Source organism: Centropristis striata, chromosome 12 (genome assembly GCF_030273125.1).
Source record: "Centropristis striata isolate RG_2023a ecotype Rhode Island chromosome 12, C.striata_1.0, whole genome shotgun sequence".
Taxonomy (NCBI): Eukaryota; Metazoa; Chordata; class Actinopteri; order Perciformes; family Serranidae; genus Centropristis; species Centropristis striata.
The window spans coordinates 16,664,457-16,682,063 of record NC_081528.1 but is presented as its reverse complement, the minus strand read 5'-3'; the positions used below and the strand labels follow the sequence as shown (position 1 = coordinate 16,682,063).

The 17,607-nt window shown below is 39.7% G+C and overlaps 1 protein-coding gene across 1 annotated transcript; it reads right to left on the bottom strand.

The window, feature by feature from the left end:
* Positions 1-6,137: 6,137 nt before the first annotated feature.
* On the bottom strand, positions 6,138-11,754 carry LOC131981367 (uncharacterized). The gene is made up of 5 exons (XM_059345643.1): positions 11,505-11,754; positions 8,951-9,082; positions 8,768-8,857; positions 6,445-8,611; positions 6,138-6,295 (listed from the first exon to the last, which is right to left on the bottom strand). Exons 1-5 carry the CDS (start codon positions 11,574-11,576, stop codon positions 6,138-6,140), a joined length of 2,619 nt encoding a protein of 872 aa, XP_059201626.1. The 5' UTR covers positions 11,577-11,754.
* Between the last annotated feature and the right edge of the window lie 5,853 nt (positions 11,755-17,607).

Genomic DNA, 17,607 nt, shown 5'->3' with positions numbered 1-17,607 from the left:
GCTTCCATGCTCAGGCACGGAGATTGCCGCCTGCTTCAGGGCCTGCAACATGGGTACTTTAAAAACGGATAAAAAAAGAAAAGCGTTTTTTAAAAATGAGTTCAGATATGTTGAGCCAGTGCGTTTGTATCTTGGACAAAATGAGTCTGGTAAAGAATGCTTTGTTCAGTATGTGCCAGTTAAAGAAACATGCCAGACACTTTTTCAGTGTGAGTCAGTTAGACAGCAAGTTCATTCACACAAGCAGCACATGCATTCTAGTGATGGACCAAAAGACATCTTGGAGGATGTATGGGATGGTAGCAGTTGGCTGGTAATCTGCTGTTTCAATCAGATGATAAGGCCTTTGGTTTGATATTGTATAAAGATGCATTTGAAGTGGCAAATCCACTAGGCTCTGGTAAAAAGAAGCATAAAGTTCTTGCAGTGTATGCAACGCTTGCAGATGTAGCACCTCATAACAGGTCGAGTGTTGAGCAAATGCAGCTAGTTCTGCTATGTCGGGAGCAGGATTTCAAATACTTTGGCCAGGAAAAAGTATTTAGTACACTTGTTGCAGATATCAAAGATCTTGAGGAAAATGGCATAGCCACACCTGATGGGCAGCTGAAAGGCACATTGTGTGCCATTGCTGGAGATAATCTTGGATCCCACAATATTGGTGGTTTTGTAGAAAATTTTAGCAGGAGCACTTACTTTTGCAGGTATTGTGACATAGATCGTCCAACATTCATTTCCATGCCACTGACAAGGTCTTCCACCAGAACAGTGGAGTCCTATAAAAATAATGTTCAGCAGGTGATTGAAAATGATTCACACTCATACTTTGGTATTAAATGTGATTCCAAATTTAATGAACTTGCTCACTTTCATGTTTGTAATCCAGGTTTACCTCCTTGCTTAGGCCATGACCTTTTTGAAGGCATCGTATCATATGACCTGGCACTGTATCTCAGCCATTTTGTCAAACAGAACGAGTTCACTTACATGCAATTAAATCAGCGCATTAATCACTTCAGATATCTTGGCAATGGTGCAAATAACAAACCATTTGATGTTAATCCTGGAAGTGAGAAGTTAAGTGGCCACGCTGTCCAGAATTGGACTCTTCTCAGACTCCTACCAGTCTTGATAGGGGACAGGATTCATAATCCAGAGGAAAATGAAGTGTGGCAACTCATATTGCAACTCAGACAAATCGTTGAGCTAATATGTGCACCTGCCATCACCACAGGCCAGATAGCCTACTTGAAAGTACTGATAGACGAATACACAGTCAGTAGAAAAGACACTTTCCCCAGTCACCCTTTGAAACCAAAGCACCATTATTTGTTGCATTATCCAGACCTCATTATTTGCTTTGGACCACTTATTCGCTTGTGGACCCTACGTTTCGAAAGTAAGCACACGTACTTTAAACAGTGTGCACGGAAACTGCACAACTTCAAGAACTTGTGCTCTACTCTAACTGAAAGGCATCAACTTCTACAAGCTTACTTAAGTGCTGGTGCTGTGTTCCCACCATCTGTAGTTGTTGAAAGAAGCACAGATTTCTATGTGGATGACTACAATGACAAGATAAAACAGTCTGTTGCCCATCTTAGTTTGCTTCCAGGTAACACAGTCTCTGCACATGATGTTCAAGTAAAAGGTACACTTTACAAAAAGAATTTGTGGGTTGTGCTGGCTAAAAATGATGAGGGGCTGGTCTTTGGTAAGATAAAGTTAATTGTCATTCACAAAAGCACACTGGTATATTTTGTGACTGAAAAATGCCAGTCTGTCTGTCTACTTGACCAAGGGGTGCATTACTTGACAAACACAGAAAAAACAATGACACAATACTTTTGTGTTGAACAGGGAGAGCTTACAGATTATTACCCTTTGCCAGAATACAGTATGCTTGGCTTGTCTGTAATTGCATTGCACCATTCTGTTCCATCCATAGCATAATGTGTGATGATGCCACTGCATGGATCTGGGAGATCATCCAGGCAACACTCCCGAGTCTCCCAGAAGAAAAAATAAAGTTATTGGTAGAAAAGCTGATACTGCAGGGAGTGGAGAGCAGAGAAGACCTGAAATATGTTCAAGAGGAGGACATGGTGGACTTCATCAGGCCCATCCAGTGTAGGAAGCTCCTCGATTGCTGGAAATCAAAAGGTTATTAACTGTTGTAATTCTCTTGAGGCTGGTCATGTAAATTTTAAAAATGAAAAAGATGGAGTTGGTCAGTGTAACACTTTGTTTTCTTCTTCTTCTTTTTTCAGATACAGTGAGTGTTGAGACCCCACCCAGGCAGCTGTCCACAAGCACCTCATCTGTTACAAGCCCTTCAAGCTCAAGTCCCATGTCTTCTCCTCAACCATCTCCACGCACAAATATCAAGAAAAACTGGCCGGAAACCTTCCAGGTGAACTGGAACAAAATGCCACCTGGGTTGCTTTCTACAGTTACAAGTGGTAAAAGGCCCTCACCATCTGACAGACGGCAGTTTGTGAGAGTGCTTGTGGATAATATGAGAAAACATGAAGCAAACCCCACAAGGGCACAGTGCCTCACAATTACCAGAAACATTACAAGACAATATCCACAATCCTTTGCTGATACCTTGGACGATGGAAAGACAATGATAGGTGGAGGCTTTGAATCACTTCTGAGCCAGGTTAAAGTGCGCATGGAGCATTTGAACAGGAACAACACCCTTGCTCGACATAGAGTTTCAAAGGATGCCACAGGGGCTATACCAGCCCGAGGACCAGCAGACAGCTATGGGTGCACACGATGGCAACCAGAGTTACCACCTGAGGAAACTGAAGAAAGTCTTGAAGGTCTGAGACAAAATATGACTGATATATATAGACATGAAGGCCTGGCAGGTGCAGAAAGGGGAGAAATACAAAACTTGATGGAAACAACTTATTATCTGCAACGCAAAATGATCAACGCCACACCAGCTGTCCCTCTGGAGGACATAAAAAGTCAGTGGCCCTACTTGTTCCTGCCAAGGAGCATGTGTGCTCACTTTGAGCTCCTCACAGACATTCAGATCCTGAGAGTGATGGAGGCATTTCCTGAAGACCAGGGCAGAATCATCTTAGAATACTTCAAGGCAAATCCCAGCAATGATGATGTGAAGAAGGTCCTCTCCGTGGAAAAAAGTGCAACATTCCCCTACCTTCTGGATCTACTGATGGCACACTTCAAAGAGAGGAAAGAAGCCCTTATCTTGCATGCAGATGTGAGTATAACTGATCTAGTCAACTTTGCAGATTGAAATGGGATAAATAGAGATGTATGTTTTCAGCATTTCTTTAAAAGTAAGTTAATGTGAACCATTGTTAAAACATTTTGTAATAATTTTAATATAAACTTATTGCAATGTTTCTTTTGTCTGCTATGTAGGTGTCAGTCACAGCAGCAACTGTGAAGGCATCCCTTGCCCTGCCTGACAGCCCTCGCTTGATCATTCTAGGTAAGCACACACAAGTTTTGTGACTATACTTGCACTGTACTAGTGTTTCTCAGAGGATTTTTGAACTATGGACATTTTAAAGTGAAATGCATCAATCTGGTGCACTTTAAGATGAGGCTAGATCTATGAGGAATTTAGGGCTCTTATAAACAATTTTGTGTTAACAAATAAAATGCCCAGCAGATGGCGTTGTCTTGGACAACAATAACTTGACAAACTAAAAAAAGAAAGTAAATATAGACAATCTAAATATCAGTCAAATCCAGTTCCTCATTTATGCCTGGGTGTTTAGCCCTCTGTTTTTGTAAATTCAAAAGGCTTCTTACTGATTGGGTTCCCTGACAACTTTCTGTTTGGTAAATTTTGTTTTTCAGATCCATTGACTTCTGACCAAAGATGGATGGTTAGCATCGAGGGCCAGGTGGTTTGTGAAGGAGCATCATTTGTGATGGGGCTTGCTGTTGTCTTCACATGCTATTACAATTTCAACCTTCAGTATCAGGATGAGGCAGCCTGCATCCTTGAATTCATACAGAGGTAAGTTTGAATCCCATATTTAGTCATTAGTCTCAGATGGTTGTGCTTTCGAGTCATTTTTGCATTGCTTTACATGAAGGTCCCACTCAGATGAATCTCAAACTTAGTAGGTAGCTCATCTCAAAATTCTACAATGAGAAAAATATTAATTTCAACAAGATTAATATTATGCATTTGCTTCAAATGACTGATGATGTAAAGCATAATTTCATATTTTTTTGTGTGTCTTTCTGTTTCACCTTGCCATATCTTGTAGAAGCTGTGTAGGAATCAACCCAGAGCGAGGGACAAAGGCACGACAGGGCAAGGTGACAAGCAAGAGAAGTGGGAAAATGGTCCAGAAGAAAGTCAAGAAAGCTCTTGAGGAAGTTTATGGACTTTGAGTGGGACTTTGTGTGAGTTTGATACTAACTCCCTCTGTAGAGTTGACCTGCACACACACACACACACACACACACACACACACACATACTTGTCTTTACTACATTGTAGGGACACAAGACGAGGACATGCAATGTGGGAACCACCCTTTCTGAAGGTGCTACAGCACTGAATAAAATCAGGCAGTTTACTGGAGCAGCCAGAAAAACATATGTCACTTCAAATTGTCAATCAGACAAAGTAGAGTCCTTCACCTGACCAGGGACAGCCTAATGGGGACTTGTCAGGTTTATAGTAATTAATGGGGTCCCAATATACACACTTCTGGTTTTTCTGTCTTTGTTAGGACCACTTCACACACCCTCAGGTTTAACTTACTTTGTAGAGTCTGCCATCACAGACTAATGTATTTAACTGCTTGACAGCCCCATTATCATATAAACCTAGTGTTAACTGGATCACAAATAAGGTCTGCATTACCACAAGATATAGGTCACATCACTGAGAGGTTTTATTGCAAAAAAAACCCAAAACAAACAGAAAAACCTGGTCAGATTCTTCAACCTCTCATAGAGATTGCTGATTACTAATCAACATGTTAGTAAATGTAACAACATAACAGTTATGTTGGTAAACCAATGTCACAATTTTACTGACTGATACAAACTCAAGTCAGATATTTGAACCTGTCAAATAACTGAACAGCCAACTTTTTGTGAGCTTGATTCTAAATGAACCAAAACAACAAATTGACAATTAACATTTGTCTACTAGTTTTGAACTTTACATTGTCTTCTTCAGAGCTGTGATGCGATTCTTGATGTAAAATTTAATGGCTAGCCAATTTCTGTTCCTAAGAGCAGTCTTCTCTGCGCTAAGGCACTTATCACAGTCACTTTTTCCTGGAACACGGCATGTTGTGATGAAGGACATCATGTGCCTTTCGACAGCAGCAATCTCCTCTTTCTCCCACATCTTTCTCTTGCTAGGTTGTCGTCCTGTGCACCAACACACAACACAAACAAGTAGCTCTCATTACCTTACATTTTTGATCTTGAAATCAGCCAATCTTGAAATCTAAATTTGACAAAACTTTACCTTTTAACCCTTTCAGAGGTTTCTGATGATCTCTGGCCTGTGGAGTCGTCACAGTATCTTGCTGTGGTGCTGCATTGTTGACTGTATGTCTTACATCTGGCCCTATTGTCTCACTGTACTCTGTTGTGGTTGCATTCTCTGAAAGCCAGAGGGGGGGAAAAATGGAATTACTGCCATGCAGTTGTATCCCTCAGTGAACCATCCATGTCCATTCCCTTTTAATGTATGAAGTATTTGAAGGAAACATGTCATTCATGCTAATATACATCTGTTTTAAAAGTTGTCACAATTAGTGGATTTTTTTTATTTTATGAAGGACAAAACCATATTTTGTGATGAAATAGCAATGTTAACCTTTGAATATCAAAATGTAATCTAAATTCATCTTTTTTTTCAATTACAGTTGAAACTCTGAAAATGTAGGACTCTCTATAGAAATGACCAATTCCCAAAGAGAAAACCTGGTATTTTTGTTATTCAAAGCTGAAAGTCAACTTAAATCACATCTTAATGGTTTTGCTTCAAATCCATTGTAAGGCAAACTTGTGAAAATTGTGCCACTCTCCAAACATGGCCTTTATTACATTTTCTTACATACATATTTTATCAATATTTAAATAATATCAATATCAGAATAAACTCAAAATTAGCCAATAAAATTGTGGTTATCCATGGATCTGCGACAATGGACACATTTAAGGATCATATTGGGGCTGGTGGGCTTACCTGGTGAGTCTGACTCATCGTCTGCTTCACATGGTGCCTCAGGGTCTCTTTCCTGGTCGCTGTCTAGGTGTACATTCTCTGTGGACGATTGAAAGAGGGGAGGAAGGAAATTGACTAAGTGCAAAATGCATCATTTGATCCTCACACACTCAAAAAATACCAAAGAAATTAAGTCCGGCTACACAAATTGTTTTTTTTATTCTGTAGAACAATTAAATATTTGGTACCTTCAGGATCAATACAAATGTCATCCAGGGACTTCCCCTTGAACTCTGCCAGACACCCCTGCTCCAGAGCCATGAGAACCTTGCTTATTTTAGCCAGTTGGAGAGTGCCCTCTGGAAGTCTGTAAAACTGTCTGTGCACTCTAATGTCATGTCCAAGAAAATCTGCTAGTTGATCGAGCTCTGTGTTAGTGAGGTTAAGGACTTGTGACAGGGTCCCAGTTTGTTTGCGTAATTTTGTTGAAGTCAGACTTTCAGGGTTTTTTGCACCGCAGACCTTGGCAAAGTGTCGCAAACAGTCAGATCCACGAAAGCAGATGAGAGTTGATGGTCGTGCAAACAGGTATGTGTTCTCTGGGAGAACCCCACATTCCTGTCTTTTTCTGATGAGCAGATCCAATGCTGCTTGCACTGGTGGGGTCAAAAGTACAGGAACTTTTCGTCCTCTTTTACCTCTTATTTCAATCCTTCGGAAATGCTGACAGAGCTTCTTCTCTAGGTCTGAGAGTGCTAAATTCACTTCCTCCTGTGGGTCTGATGGATTGTGAGACAAATAAGCCGAAACCGGAATTTTTGACACTTCCCCAGATCTTCGACGGTTAAACAAAATGACTTTAGTCAAAATGACTTTCGTCAGCTGTGCCCAGGTCTGGGGGGACGTCTCTGAGGATAGTTGGCTGAAAAGTTCTTCTTGCTGCGCATCTAAAAAGGAATGGAGTGTCTGAACATCTTTTGTGAATGGAAGCAACTGAGGAGTATTCCACTTGGACTCCTGAAGTGTTCTCAGTGATGCAGCTGATATCAGCTCATTCCACCTGGCTTCATACACGCTGCGGAATGTACGAGCATCCTTTGCTGCACTGTAGTCACTTTGTACATTTGCACGGCTTTCAACAAGCATTGAAATCTTTTTCAGGCTGTATCCAATTTTGAGAGCCAGACTGGGGCACCTGTATGCATCTGTTTCACTATTGTAGCCTGCAACGTCTTTAACTGCCTCAATAACGTACATGAAATTTGCAGGCTTGATGTGATCTTGAATCATCTTCAAGGGAGTGTTTTTTCTTGAGCATATCAGAAGCCGTCCCAACTCTCTCAATTTCTGGCGAATGTATTCATGTTTGCCAGGATCATACCCAAGCCTGTTGTATAAATGTTCACCATACTCCATGATACATGGATCAGATTTGACAGCAAAATACACGTCGTCCCGAACCATTTTGTTCAGGAGCTTCCAAAGTTGTTCCTTCACTCCAGGTGGTGGAGGCGCAGCAAATCCACAAAGCGCCTGGACACGTGTTTTGCCAGGTTTAGGTGGAATACTAGGTTTGAATTTGCAGATCTTCATGTGCCTCCAAAGGACTTTCTTTGTAAAGAAGCCCTGACAATATGCACAATGCAGAAAATTCTGCACTTGAGATTCATCCTTTGGTTGCTTGCGAGGAACAGGAATTCCAACACCAGAATTCAATACTTCAACATTATGTGCAAAGTTGCCCTTGTTTCTCAAGTGTTCCATATGCATCCGTCTTTCTTTTGAGCCTTTTGGGAAGGACACAGCCCTTGCAACCTCGGACTTGTCTTGATGAGCGCGCTCCAAATGCCTTGCCATTTTTATAACCCCCAATTTACAGTACAGACAGTATTGCTTTTTGTTATACATTCTTGATCCATCCTCTTTCTTACAAACAGCAGGTATGGAAAGTAAATCATCAATCACTCCACCCAGGGAAGAGGTGCTGTCAGGTAGATTTTGCTCTAGATCATGTGCCGAATTATCCAACAGGACTCTATGTCTAGAGTCGCCCCCTCCACTCTGTTCTGATAAGTTACCAGTACTTGTTTGTGTTGCTGGGCAAGGCACACTGCTTGAACATCTTCTTCTTCGCCTTGTACCAGAGGTGCCTTCTTTTCTTGAAGATGAGCGCCCTCTCTTCGGATTCAAAGTGGCATGGACAAGTTCTGTCACTGGGAGACATCCATCTCTGACATCTACTGTCTTCCCCAAGTTTGGAAATCTGAGCTTTGTTATTTTCTGGTCAGTCTTAATGTCACAAGGGTCTGAATCTTCAGAAGAATCTTCAACACTCTTAGGAATATACTCTTCTCCACTGTCATCTGAGGTGTGATCATAAAGCTCATCTGAATCAAAGTCAACTCGACCTTTCATCTTCAGGAGCAAGTGAAGAGAAAAAAAGGTAAATTCAGTTTCAGGCACCATGCCACTTAAGCATCTGGCATACACATGTCATAAAGGAAATACTATAGCTTTAGAAATGTTAAATATATGTATCAACATTTTCCCTTCATTGTGTGTGTTGCACACCTGTATGCTCTTGGTCCTCCTCAATCTTGGAATAGACTGTTTGTCTTGGTCAGTGAGGGTAAGTTCAGATTCAGAAGACAGACTCCATGTCTATGATGTAAAAAAAAAAAAGAAAAGTAAAAAACTGTTTGTAGCAATCAAATTTGTCTAATGCCTGTCAGTACAATATCGACATCAAAGTACCTCGCAGCTTTCATTTAGCTGTAAAGAGCTGGTGTGTGGACCGGGAGATTCTTCAGAATCTGTGTAGCCAACAAGGCAAGGAATGATTCCAGTTCTGTTTGCTGAATGATCAGAGTCTGATTCATCCAAGTCCTACAGGACAAAAAGTGACTTTTCTTAAAGACTGCTACAACAGCTTTATGCATCTTAACAGAAAATTACACAACAATGCAAAATCCCATTTCAGAACCTAATCTCCTAATCTCAACCTAACACAAATGAAACAGAAATTGCTGCAATTTCCACTGGATGCGGATGCACTGCGCCACGGCTACAGCAGTCTGGAGCCCTCTGCAGCAGATATGCAGAGCTTCTATTTTTGCCAGACGCTGGAGAACAACTCGTAAATTCAGCACAGAGAAGGTCGTGCCGGACAGGAAGTTGTGCACAGACACAAAATAAAACAAAAAGCTTATTTTCAAAATAAAACAGTCTGTGGCCACAGCAGATCATATTTCACACCTTGAAGACCCTCTGCTCCTCTGGATGGACACCATAAACTGTTCTATGGTTTTGTGGTTCGCTCTGTGAAGACTAGATACTGGTATATTGCGCAATTATGTGTGAATTAACAAGATCTGGTGAATCCTCTAATTTCCAATGTCCGGCAGAGCCGCAACAGTGCACATCACAGATGGAACCAGTAGGTATTGATGGACACCGGCACACAGACTCTTTCCAAAGCAGACACGTTCCGCATCCAGTGGAAATCTGGGGTTACTCCTTTCAAGGTTCAAGTTGGTTGAGATTTATCAAAAATATGCTGCCTACAAATTTAGCATGAAGACGTGGATTTTTGTTGGGTTAATGCATGAGAAAGTCATGTCAGTGTCAGTAAATGTGCACAGTCTGATTAGCTGATGTAGTCCCCAAAAATAAAGACACCTGACACCTGCTGTGTAACACAGCAGCCAGAGTATATGATTGGACTGTCCCCACTCAATCAGGAAAACCCAACTATGCTTGGCAACATATTTAACATCAGAGTAGCACTGATCTAAACTAAACAAAACTGTATGCACAAGAGTCAACTTTACAAATATTTGACCAAAAAAGAAAAAACAATGTTGAAATACAATTGATTCTTACCTGCATGGTGGTGGATGGATGCCTCTCTGCAGTCTTCTCTGCTGTTGTGGAGACTTTGGTGTCAGAGGTCATCTCAGGACATGACTGAAATAATAATTAAAAATGAATGTGAAGCTCATCAACAACAACACATTTTTCAAACTAAACCATGAGAAAAAGTCAAAGGAGAAATGAAGAAACTTGTGTAAATTTCAATATTTCTATGCATCTGGCTCCAAATCTTATTTTTCTCATAGGTACAACTTGGCTATGATTGATGTGACATGTATGTATCCTGCTATAACCCTGCAGTGACTTTTACAGCTGAAAACAAGTGAATATTAGGGATGACAGGGTTGAACTGACCTGTGGCCAAGGACTGATGTGAATTGTAGAGAGCAAACTTAGCCTGTGTTACAGGCCGTGTGTAATACATGGTGTTTTGTTAACTTAATGCCTGAAAAAGTCATGTCAGTGTCAGTAAATAGGCAGAGTATTACTTAGCTAACGTGGTCCCCACAAATCAGACACCTGACAAGTGTGTAACATAGCAGCCAGAGTATATGATTGGGCGGTCCCCACTCAATCAGGAAAACCCGACTATGCTTGGCAACATATTTAACATCAGAGTAGCACTGATCTAAACTAAACTAAACCAAACTGTATGCACAAGAGTCATCTTTGCACATCTTTGACCAAAAAAGAAAAAACAATGTTGAAATACAATTGATTCTTACCTGCATGGTGGTGGATGGATGCCATTCAACAGTCTTCTCTGCTGTTCTGGAGACATCGGTGTCAGAGGTCATCTCAGGACATGACTGAAATAATAAATAAAAATTAATGTGAAGCTCATCAACAACAACACATTTTTTAAACTAAACCATGAGAAAAGGTCAAAGGAGAAATGAAGAAACTTGTGTAAATTTCAATATTTCTTTGCATCTGGCTCCTAATCTTATTTTTCTCATAGGTACAACTTGGCTATGATTGATGTGACATGTATGTATCCTGCTATAACCCTGCAGTGACTTTTACAGCTAAAAACAAGTGAATATTAGGGATGACAGGGTTGAACTGACCTGTGGCCAAGGACTGATGTGAATTGTAGAGAGCAAACTTAGCCTGTGTTACAGGCCGTGTGTAATACATGGTGTTTTGTTAACTTAATGCCTGAAAAAGTCATGTCAGTGCAGTAAATAGGCAGAGTATTACTTAGCTAACGTGGTCCCCACAAATCAGACACCTGACAAGTGTGTAACATAGCAGCCAGAGTATATGATTGGGCGGTCCCCACTCAATCAGGAAAACCCGACTATGCTTGGCAACATATTTAACATCAGAGTAGCACTGATCTAAACTAAACAAAACTGTATGCACAAGAGTCAACTTTACAAATATTTGATTAAAAAAGAAAAAACAATGTTGAAATACAATTGATTCTTACCTGCATGGTGGTGGATGGATGCCTCTCTGCAGTCTTCTCTGCTGTTCTGGAGACATCGGTGTCAGAGGTCATCTCAGGACATGACTGAAATAATAAATAAAAATTAATGTGAAGCTCATCAACAACAACACATTTTTTTAAACTAAACCATGAGAAAAAGTCAAAGGAGAAATGAAGAAACTTGTGTAAATTTCAATATTTCTATGCATCTGGCTCCAAATCTTATTTTTCTCATAGGTACAACTTGGCTATGATTGATGTGACATGTATGTATCCTGCTATAACCCTGCAGTGACTTTTACAGCTGAAAACAAGTGAATATTAGGGATGACAGGGTTGAACTGACCTGTGGCCAAGGACTGATGTGAATTGTAGAGAGCAAACTTAGCCTGTGTTACAGGCCGTGTGTAATACATGGTGTTTTGTTAACTTAATGCCTGAAAAAGTCATGTCAGTGTCAGTAAATAGGCAGAGTATTACTTAGCTAACGTGGTCCCCACAAATCAGACACCTGACAAGTGTGTAACATAGCAGCCAGAGTATATGATTGGGCGGTCCCCACTCAATCAGGAAAACCCGACTATGCTTGGCAACATATTTAACATCAGAGTAGCACTGATCTAAACTAAACTAAACCAAACTGTATGCACAAGAGTCATCTTTGCACATCTTTGACCAAAAAAGAAAAAACAATGTTGAAATACAATTGATTCTTACCTGCATGGTGGTGGATGGATGCCATTCAACAGTCTTCTCTGCTGTTCTGGAGACATCGGTGTCAGAGGTCATCTCAGGACATGACTGAAATAATAAATAAAAATTAATGTGAAGCTCATCAACAACAACACATTTTTTTAAACTAAACCATGAGAAAAAGTCAAAGGAGAAATGAAGAAACTTGTGTAAATTTCAATATTTCTTTGCATCTGGCTCCAAATCTTATTTTTCTCATAGGTACAACTTGGCTATGATTGATGTGACATGTATGTATCCTGCTATAACCCTGCAGTGACTTTTACAGCTAAAAACAAGTGAATATTAGGGATGACAGGGTTGAACTGACCTGTGGCCAAGGACTGATGTGAATTGTAGAGAGCAAACTTAGCCTGTGTTACAGGCCGTGTGTAATACATGGTGTTTTGTTAACTTAATGCCTGAAAAAGTCATGTCAGTGCAGTAAATAGGCAGAGTATTACTTAGCTAACGTGGTCCCCACAAATCAGACACCTGACAAGTGTGTAACACAGCAGCCACAGTATATGATTGGGCGGTCCCCACTCAATCAGGAAAACCCGACTATGCTTGGCAACATATTTAACATCAGAGTAGCACTGATCTAAACTAAACAAAACTGTATGCACAAGAGTCAACTTTACAAATATTTGATTAAAAAAGAAAAAACAATGTTGAAATACAATTGATTCTTACCTGCATGGTGGTGGATGGATGCCTCTCTGCAGTCTTCTCTGCTGTTCTGGAGACATCGGTGTCAGAGGTCATCTCAGGACATGACTGAAATAATAAATAAAAATTAATGTGAAGCTCATCAACAACAACACATTTTTTTAAACTAAACCATGAGAAAAAGTCAAAGGAGAAATGAAGAAACTTGTGTAAATTTCAATATTTCTTTGCATCTGGCTCCAAATCTTATTTTTCTCACAGGTACAACTTGGCTATGATTGATGTGACATGTATGTATCCTGCTATAACCCTGCAGTGACTTTTACAGCTAAAAACAAGTGAATATTAGGGATGACAGGGTTGAACTGACCTGTGGCCAAGGACTGATGTGAATTGTAGAGAGCAAACTTAGCCTGTGTTACAGGCCGTGTGTAATACATGGTGTTTTGTTAACTTAATGCCTGAAAAAGTCATGTCAGTGCAGTAAATATGCAGAGTATTACTTAGCTAACGTGGTCCCCACAAATCAGACACCTGACAAGTGTGTAACATAGCAGCCAGAGTATATGATTGGGCGGTCCCCACTCAATCAGGAAAACCCGACTATGCTTGGCAACATATTTAACATCAGAGTAGCACTGATCTAAACTAAACTAAACCAAACTGTATGCACAAGAGTCAACTTTGCACATCTTTGACCAAAAAAGAAAAAACAATGTTGAAAATACAATTGATTCTTACCTGCATGGTGGTGGATGGATGCCATTCAACAGTCTTCTCTGCTGTTCTGGAGACATCGGTGTCAGAGGTCATCTCAGGACATGACTGAGATAATAAATAAAAATGAATGTGAAGCTTATCAACAACAACACATTTTTTAAACTAAACCATAAGAAAAAGTCAAAGGAGAAATGAAGAAACTTGTGTAAATTTCAATATTTCTATGCATCTGGCTCCAAATCTTATTTTTCTCATAGGTACAACTTGGCTATGATTGATGTGACATGTATGTATCCTGCTATAACCCTGCAGTGACTTTTACAGCTGAAAACAAGTGAATATTAGGGATGACAGGGTTGAACTGACCTGTGGCCAAGGACTGATGTGAATTGTAGAGAGCAAACTTAGCCTGTGTTACAGGCCGTGTGTAATACATGGTGTTTTGTTAACTTAATGCCTGAAAAAGTCATGTCAGTGCAGTAAATAGGCAGAGTATTACTGAGCTAACGTGGTCCCCACAAATAAGACACCTGACAAGTGTGTAACACAGCAGCCAGAGTATATGATAGGGCGGTCCCCACTCAATCAGGAAAACCCGACTGTGCTTGGCAACATATTTAACATCAGAGTAGCACTGATCTAAACTAAACCAAACTGTATGTACAAGAGTCAACTTTACAAGTATTTGATTAAAAAAGAAAAAACAATGTTGAAATACAATTGATTCTTACCTGCATGGTGGTGGATGGATGCCTCTCCGCAGTCTTCTCTGCTGTTCTGGAGACTTCGGTGTCAGAGGTCATCTCAGGACATGACTGAAATAATAATTAAAAATTAATGTGAAGCTCATCAACAACAACACATTTTTTAAACTAAACCATAAGAAAAAGTCAAAGGAGAAATGAAGAAACGTGTGTAAATTTCAATATTTCTATGCATCTGGCTCCAAATCTTATTTTTCTCATAGGTAGAACTTGGCTATGATTGATGTGACATGTATGTATCCTGCTATAACCCTGCAGTGACTTTTACAGCTGAAAACAAGTGAATATTAGGGATGACAGGGTTGAACTGACCTGTGGCCAAGGACTGATGTGAATTGTAGAGAGCAAACTTAGCCTGTGTTACAGGCCGTGTGTAATACATGGTGTTTTGTTAACTTAATGCCTGAAAAAGTCATGTCAGTGCAGTAAATATGCAGAGTATTACTGAGCTAACGTGGTCCCCACAAATAAGACACCTGACAAGAGTGTAACACAGCAGCCAGAGTATATGATTGGGCGGTCCCCACTCAATCAGGAAAACCTGACTGTGCTTGGCAACATATTTAACATCAGAGTAGCACTGATCTAAACTAAACAAAACTGTATGTACAAGAGTCAACTTTACAAATATTTGATTAAAAAAGAAAAAACAATGTTGAAATACAATTGATTCTTACCTGCATGGTGGTGGATGGATGCCTCTCTGCAGTCTTCTCTGCTGTTCTGGAGACTTCTGTGTCAGAGGTCATCTCAGGACATGACTGAAATAATAATTAAAAATGAATGTGAAGCTCATCAACAAGAAGACATTTATCAAACTAAACCAGAAGAAAAAGCCAAAGGAAAAATAAATATATTTGTGTAAATTAGAATATTTCTATGTATCTGGCTTAAAATCTTATTTTTTGGCATAGGTGCAACTTTGCTATTGTTGATGTGACATGTATGTATCCTGTTGTAACACTGCAGTGGCTGTTAAGAGCTGACAAGAAGCCATTATTTGCAATCATTAGACTTTCTTCACTCGATTACTGACCAACAGTTATTACAAACCTGTTTCCTCCATGGCCAATCACTTTCACCATAGTCATATGTGATTTCTTCTCCTGGATGAATGTCCCTCAGAGCAAATAAACAGAGGTAGGGTTTGCCCTCTGCTACGATCTTCTTCATTTTGCAATTGGGATGTCTGTTGTCGTCATTGACTAATCGTCCAAGGCTGTCATCTTCTTGAGATGCATCAATACTTCACAAAGTAACAAAATGATTATGCTTGGTAATATTTAAATACTAATTAAATTACCCTATGTAATTTGCTATTACTCTAACTACTAATGGTTACAGATGCTAACTTAAAAAAATATATTATCACATTTGTTTGCACATTGAAAAAACTCAAATTTCATAATCAATCAAAACCTTACCACCATGTCTTTTCTTTCCAGTGGAAATCAAACATGAAAACAGCACATGATCTGTGATAGGTCCTCCTCCTTCTTGCTGATTCTTCAGATGTTATTAGTTGTCCTCTGTACTCCACCACAAAGTCGCCTTTACTAAAATGGGTTTTGGTAAACACCCCTCGACCTGGTCAAACACATTATATGTTATTACATATAAACAACACAAACTGTCAATTTATTGTCTTGGACCTGACATGAAAACAATTTTAGCTTAGCAAATATCAGCTATAATTCAGTCAGATGAAGTCATGCTAGGCTGCCAGTCAGAAACACTGACCACAGATAGGAGGGGTGCAAGCACACCCTCTCATGCATGAATTATGATAAACTCAATCAGGATTTTTTACTAAGTATTTTTATACATCATTAGGGATGTAAAACAAGGTTTGAAAAAAAAAATGTCTATCTTTATTCTATAAAGAAATATTTTTTTGTCCACTCAAGTGTACTTCATGCGTTTTGTACTGTAAAACCACATCAATGTAATAACATGGTAGTTATATGGGTATAGTTGTAATTTAGTTATACAGTTGTAATATGGTATTCTGTTGGAATGGTGGTTCCTCCACTACTCTGTAGGCCTCTCTATTTGAGCTCTATTGATAAATATAAAAGTTAACATAAACATAAAACTTATTTTTTCACTAGGCGTTTTTATTTATCTTTAGGGATGTCATACTGTATTTTTGTTAAGTCTCTGAACTGAGCATATTCTCTCATAGTGTCTTATAGCATGTATCATATTTCCTGTCAAATCATGCTTGTTGCTCATGTTTGAGACTATTTTCTATGATAGTTGCCAAAGCATCTTGGGCACAAAGCTGCAAGACACTGCATGCAGATCTACTTGGTTCTTTGTGCATGCAGCATCTTGGCATCTACTGGCATTTTTTGCTTCCTTGAGCTGGGGCCAGTGGTTTCTGGGGGCAAACCAGATCTAAGAGGGGGCCTTAGACACTACTCTCTGTTTTGCCAGTGATGGAGTGGCACTGGGTCTGCCTCTGGTGTGTATCTTCATGGATCCTCCATTGATGAGAGCACGAGCTCTACTACTACTTTTTTTGTATGGGATGATGCATTAGCTTCCACTAGTGTGGACTATATGCAGCAGTGCCCAAAATTACAGGCATATATAGAGAAAAAGCACTTTTTAACAGCTGTACACTGTAGTGACCTCTATGCATGAAAGGGTTAAGGTATGCTGGATTCATACCGCAAGACAAAACAAAGAGTGTTACACAAGTGATCATCTACCTGCCTATTGCAGGTGGCTGGTTCTAATTTTGGACCCTGAAAGAACACAAAAACAGAGTACCTTTAAAGGAATTGATGTACTTCACTTCTAATTCTGCTATCTTGTCCTGTGCCTTGATAGCATTTTCTGTAGCATCCTGTAATGGAGGTTTCCCCCTCCTCCTCCTTGCAGCCATTGGAAATCCTGTCATTAAACACAAAACAATTATAATATTACAAGATATCCCTATAAATTTTACATTTGATAAACATGTCTTGGGTTATGTTAGAAAGCCAAATATAGACCACATTATGTATATGAGAATAGCACAGTCAGAAAATTAACCACTCAATATTATCAAATCTAAATTGGGGGGAAAAAATAGCAGCATTCTGGACTTCAAACAATACCCCACCTCTCTTCCACCACACAATACCAAATCAGGCTATATAAAATATGTACTTTATCGACTGAATTACAACCATAAATGTTAATGATGAATGTCTTGTGCAAATTAA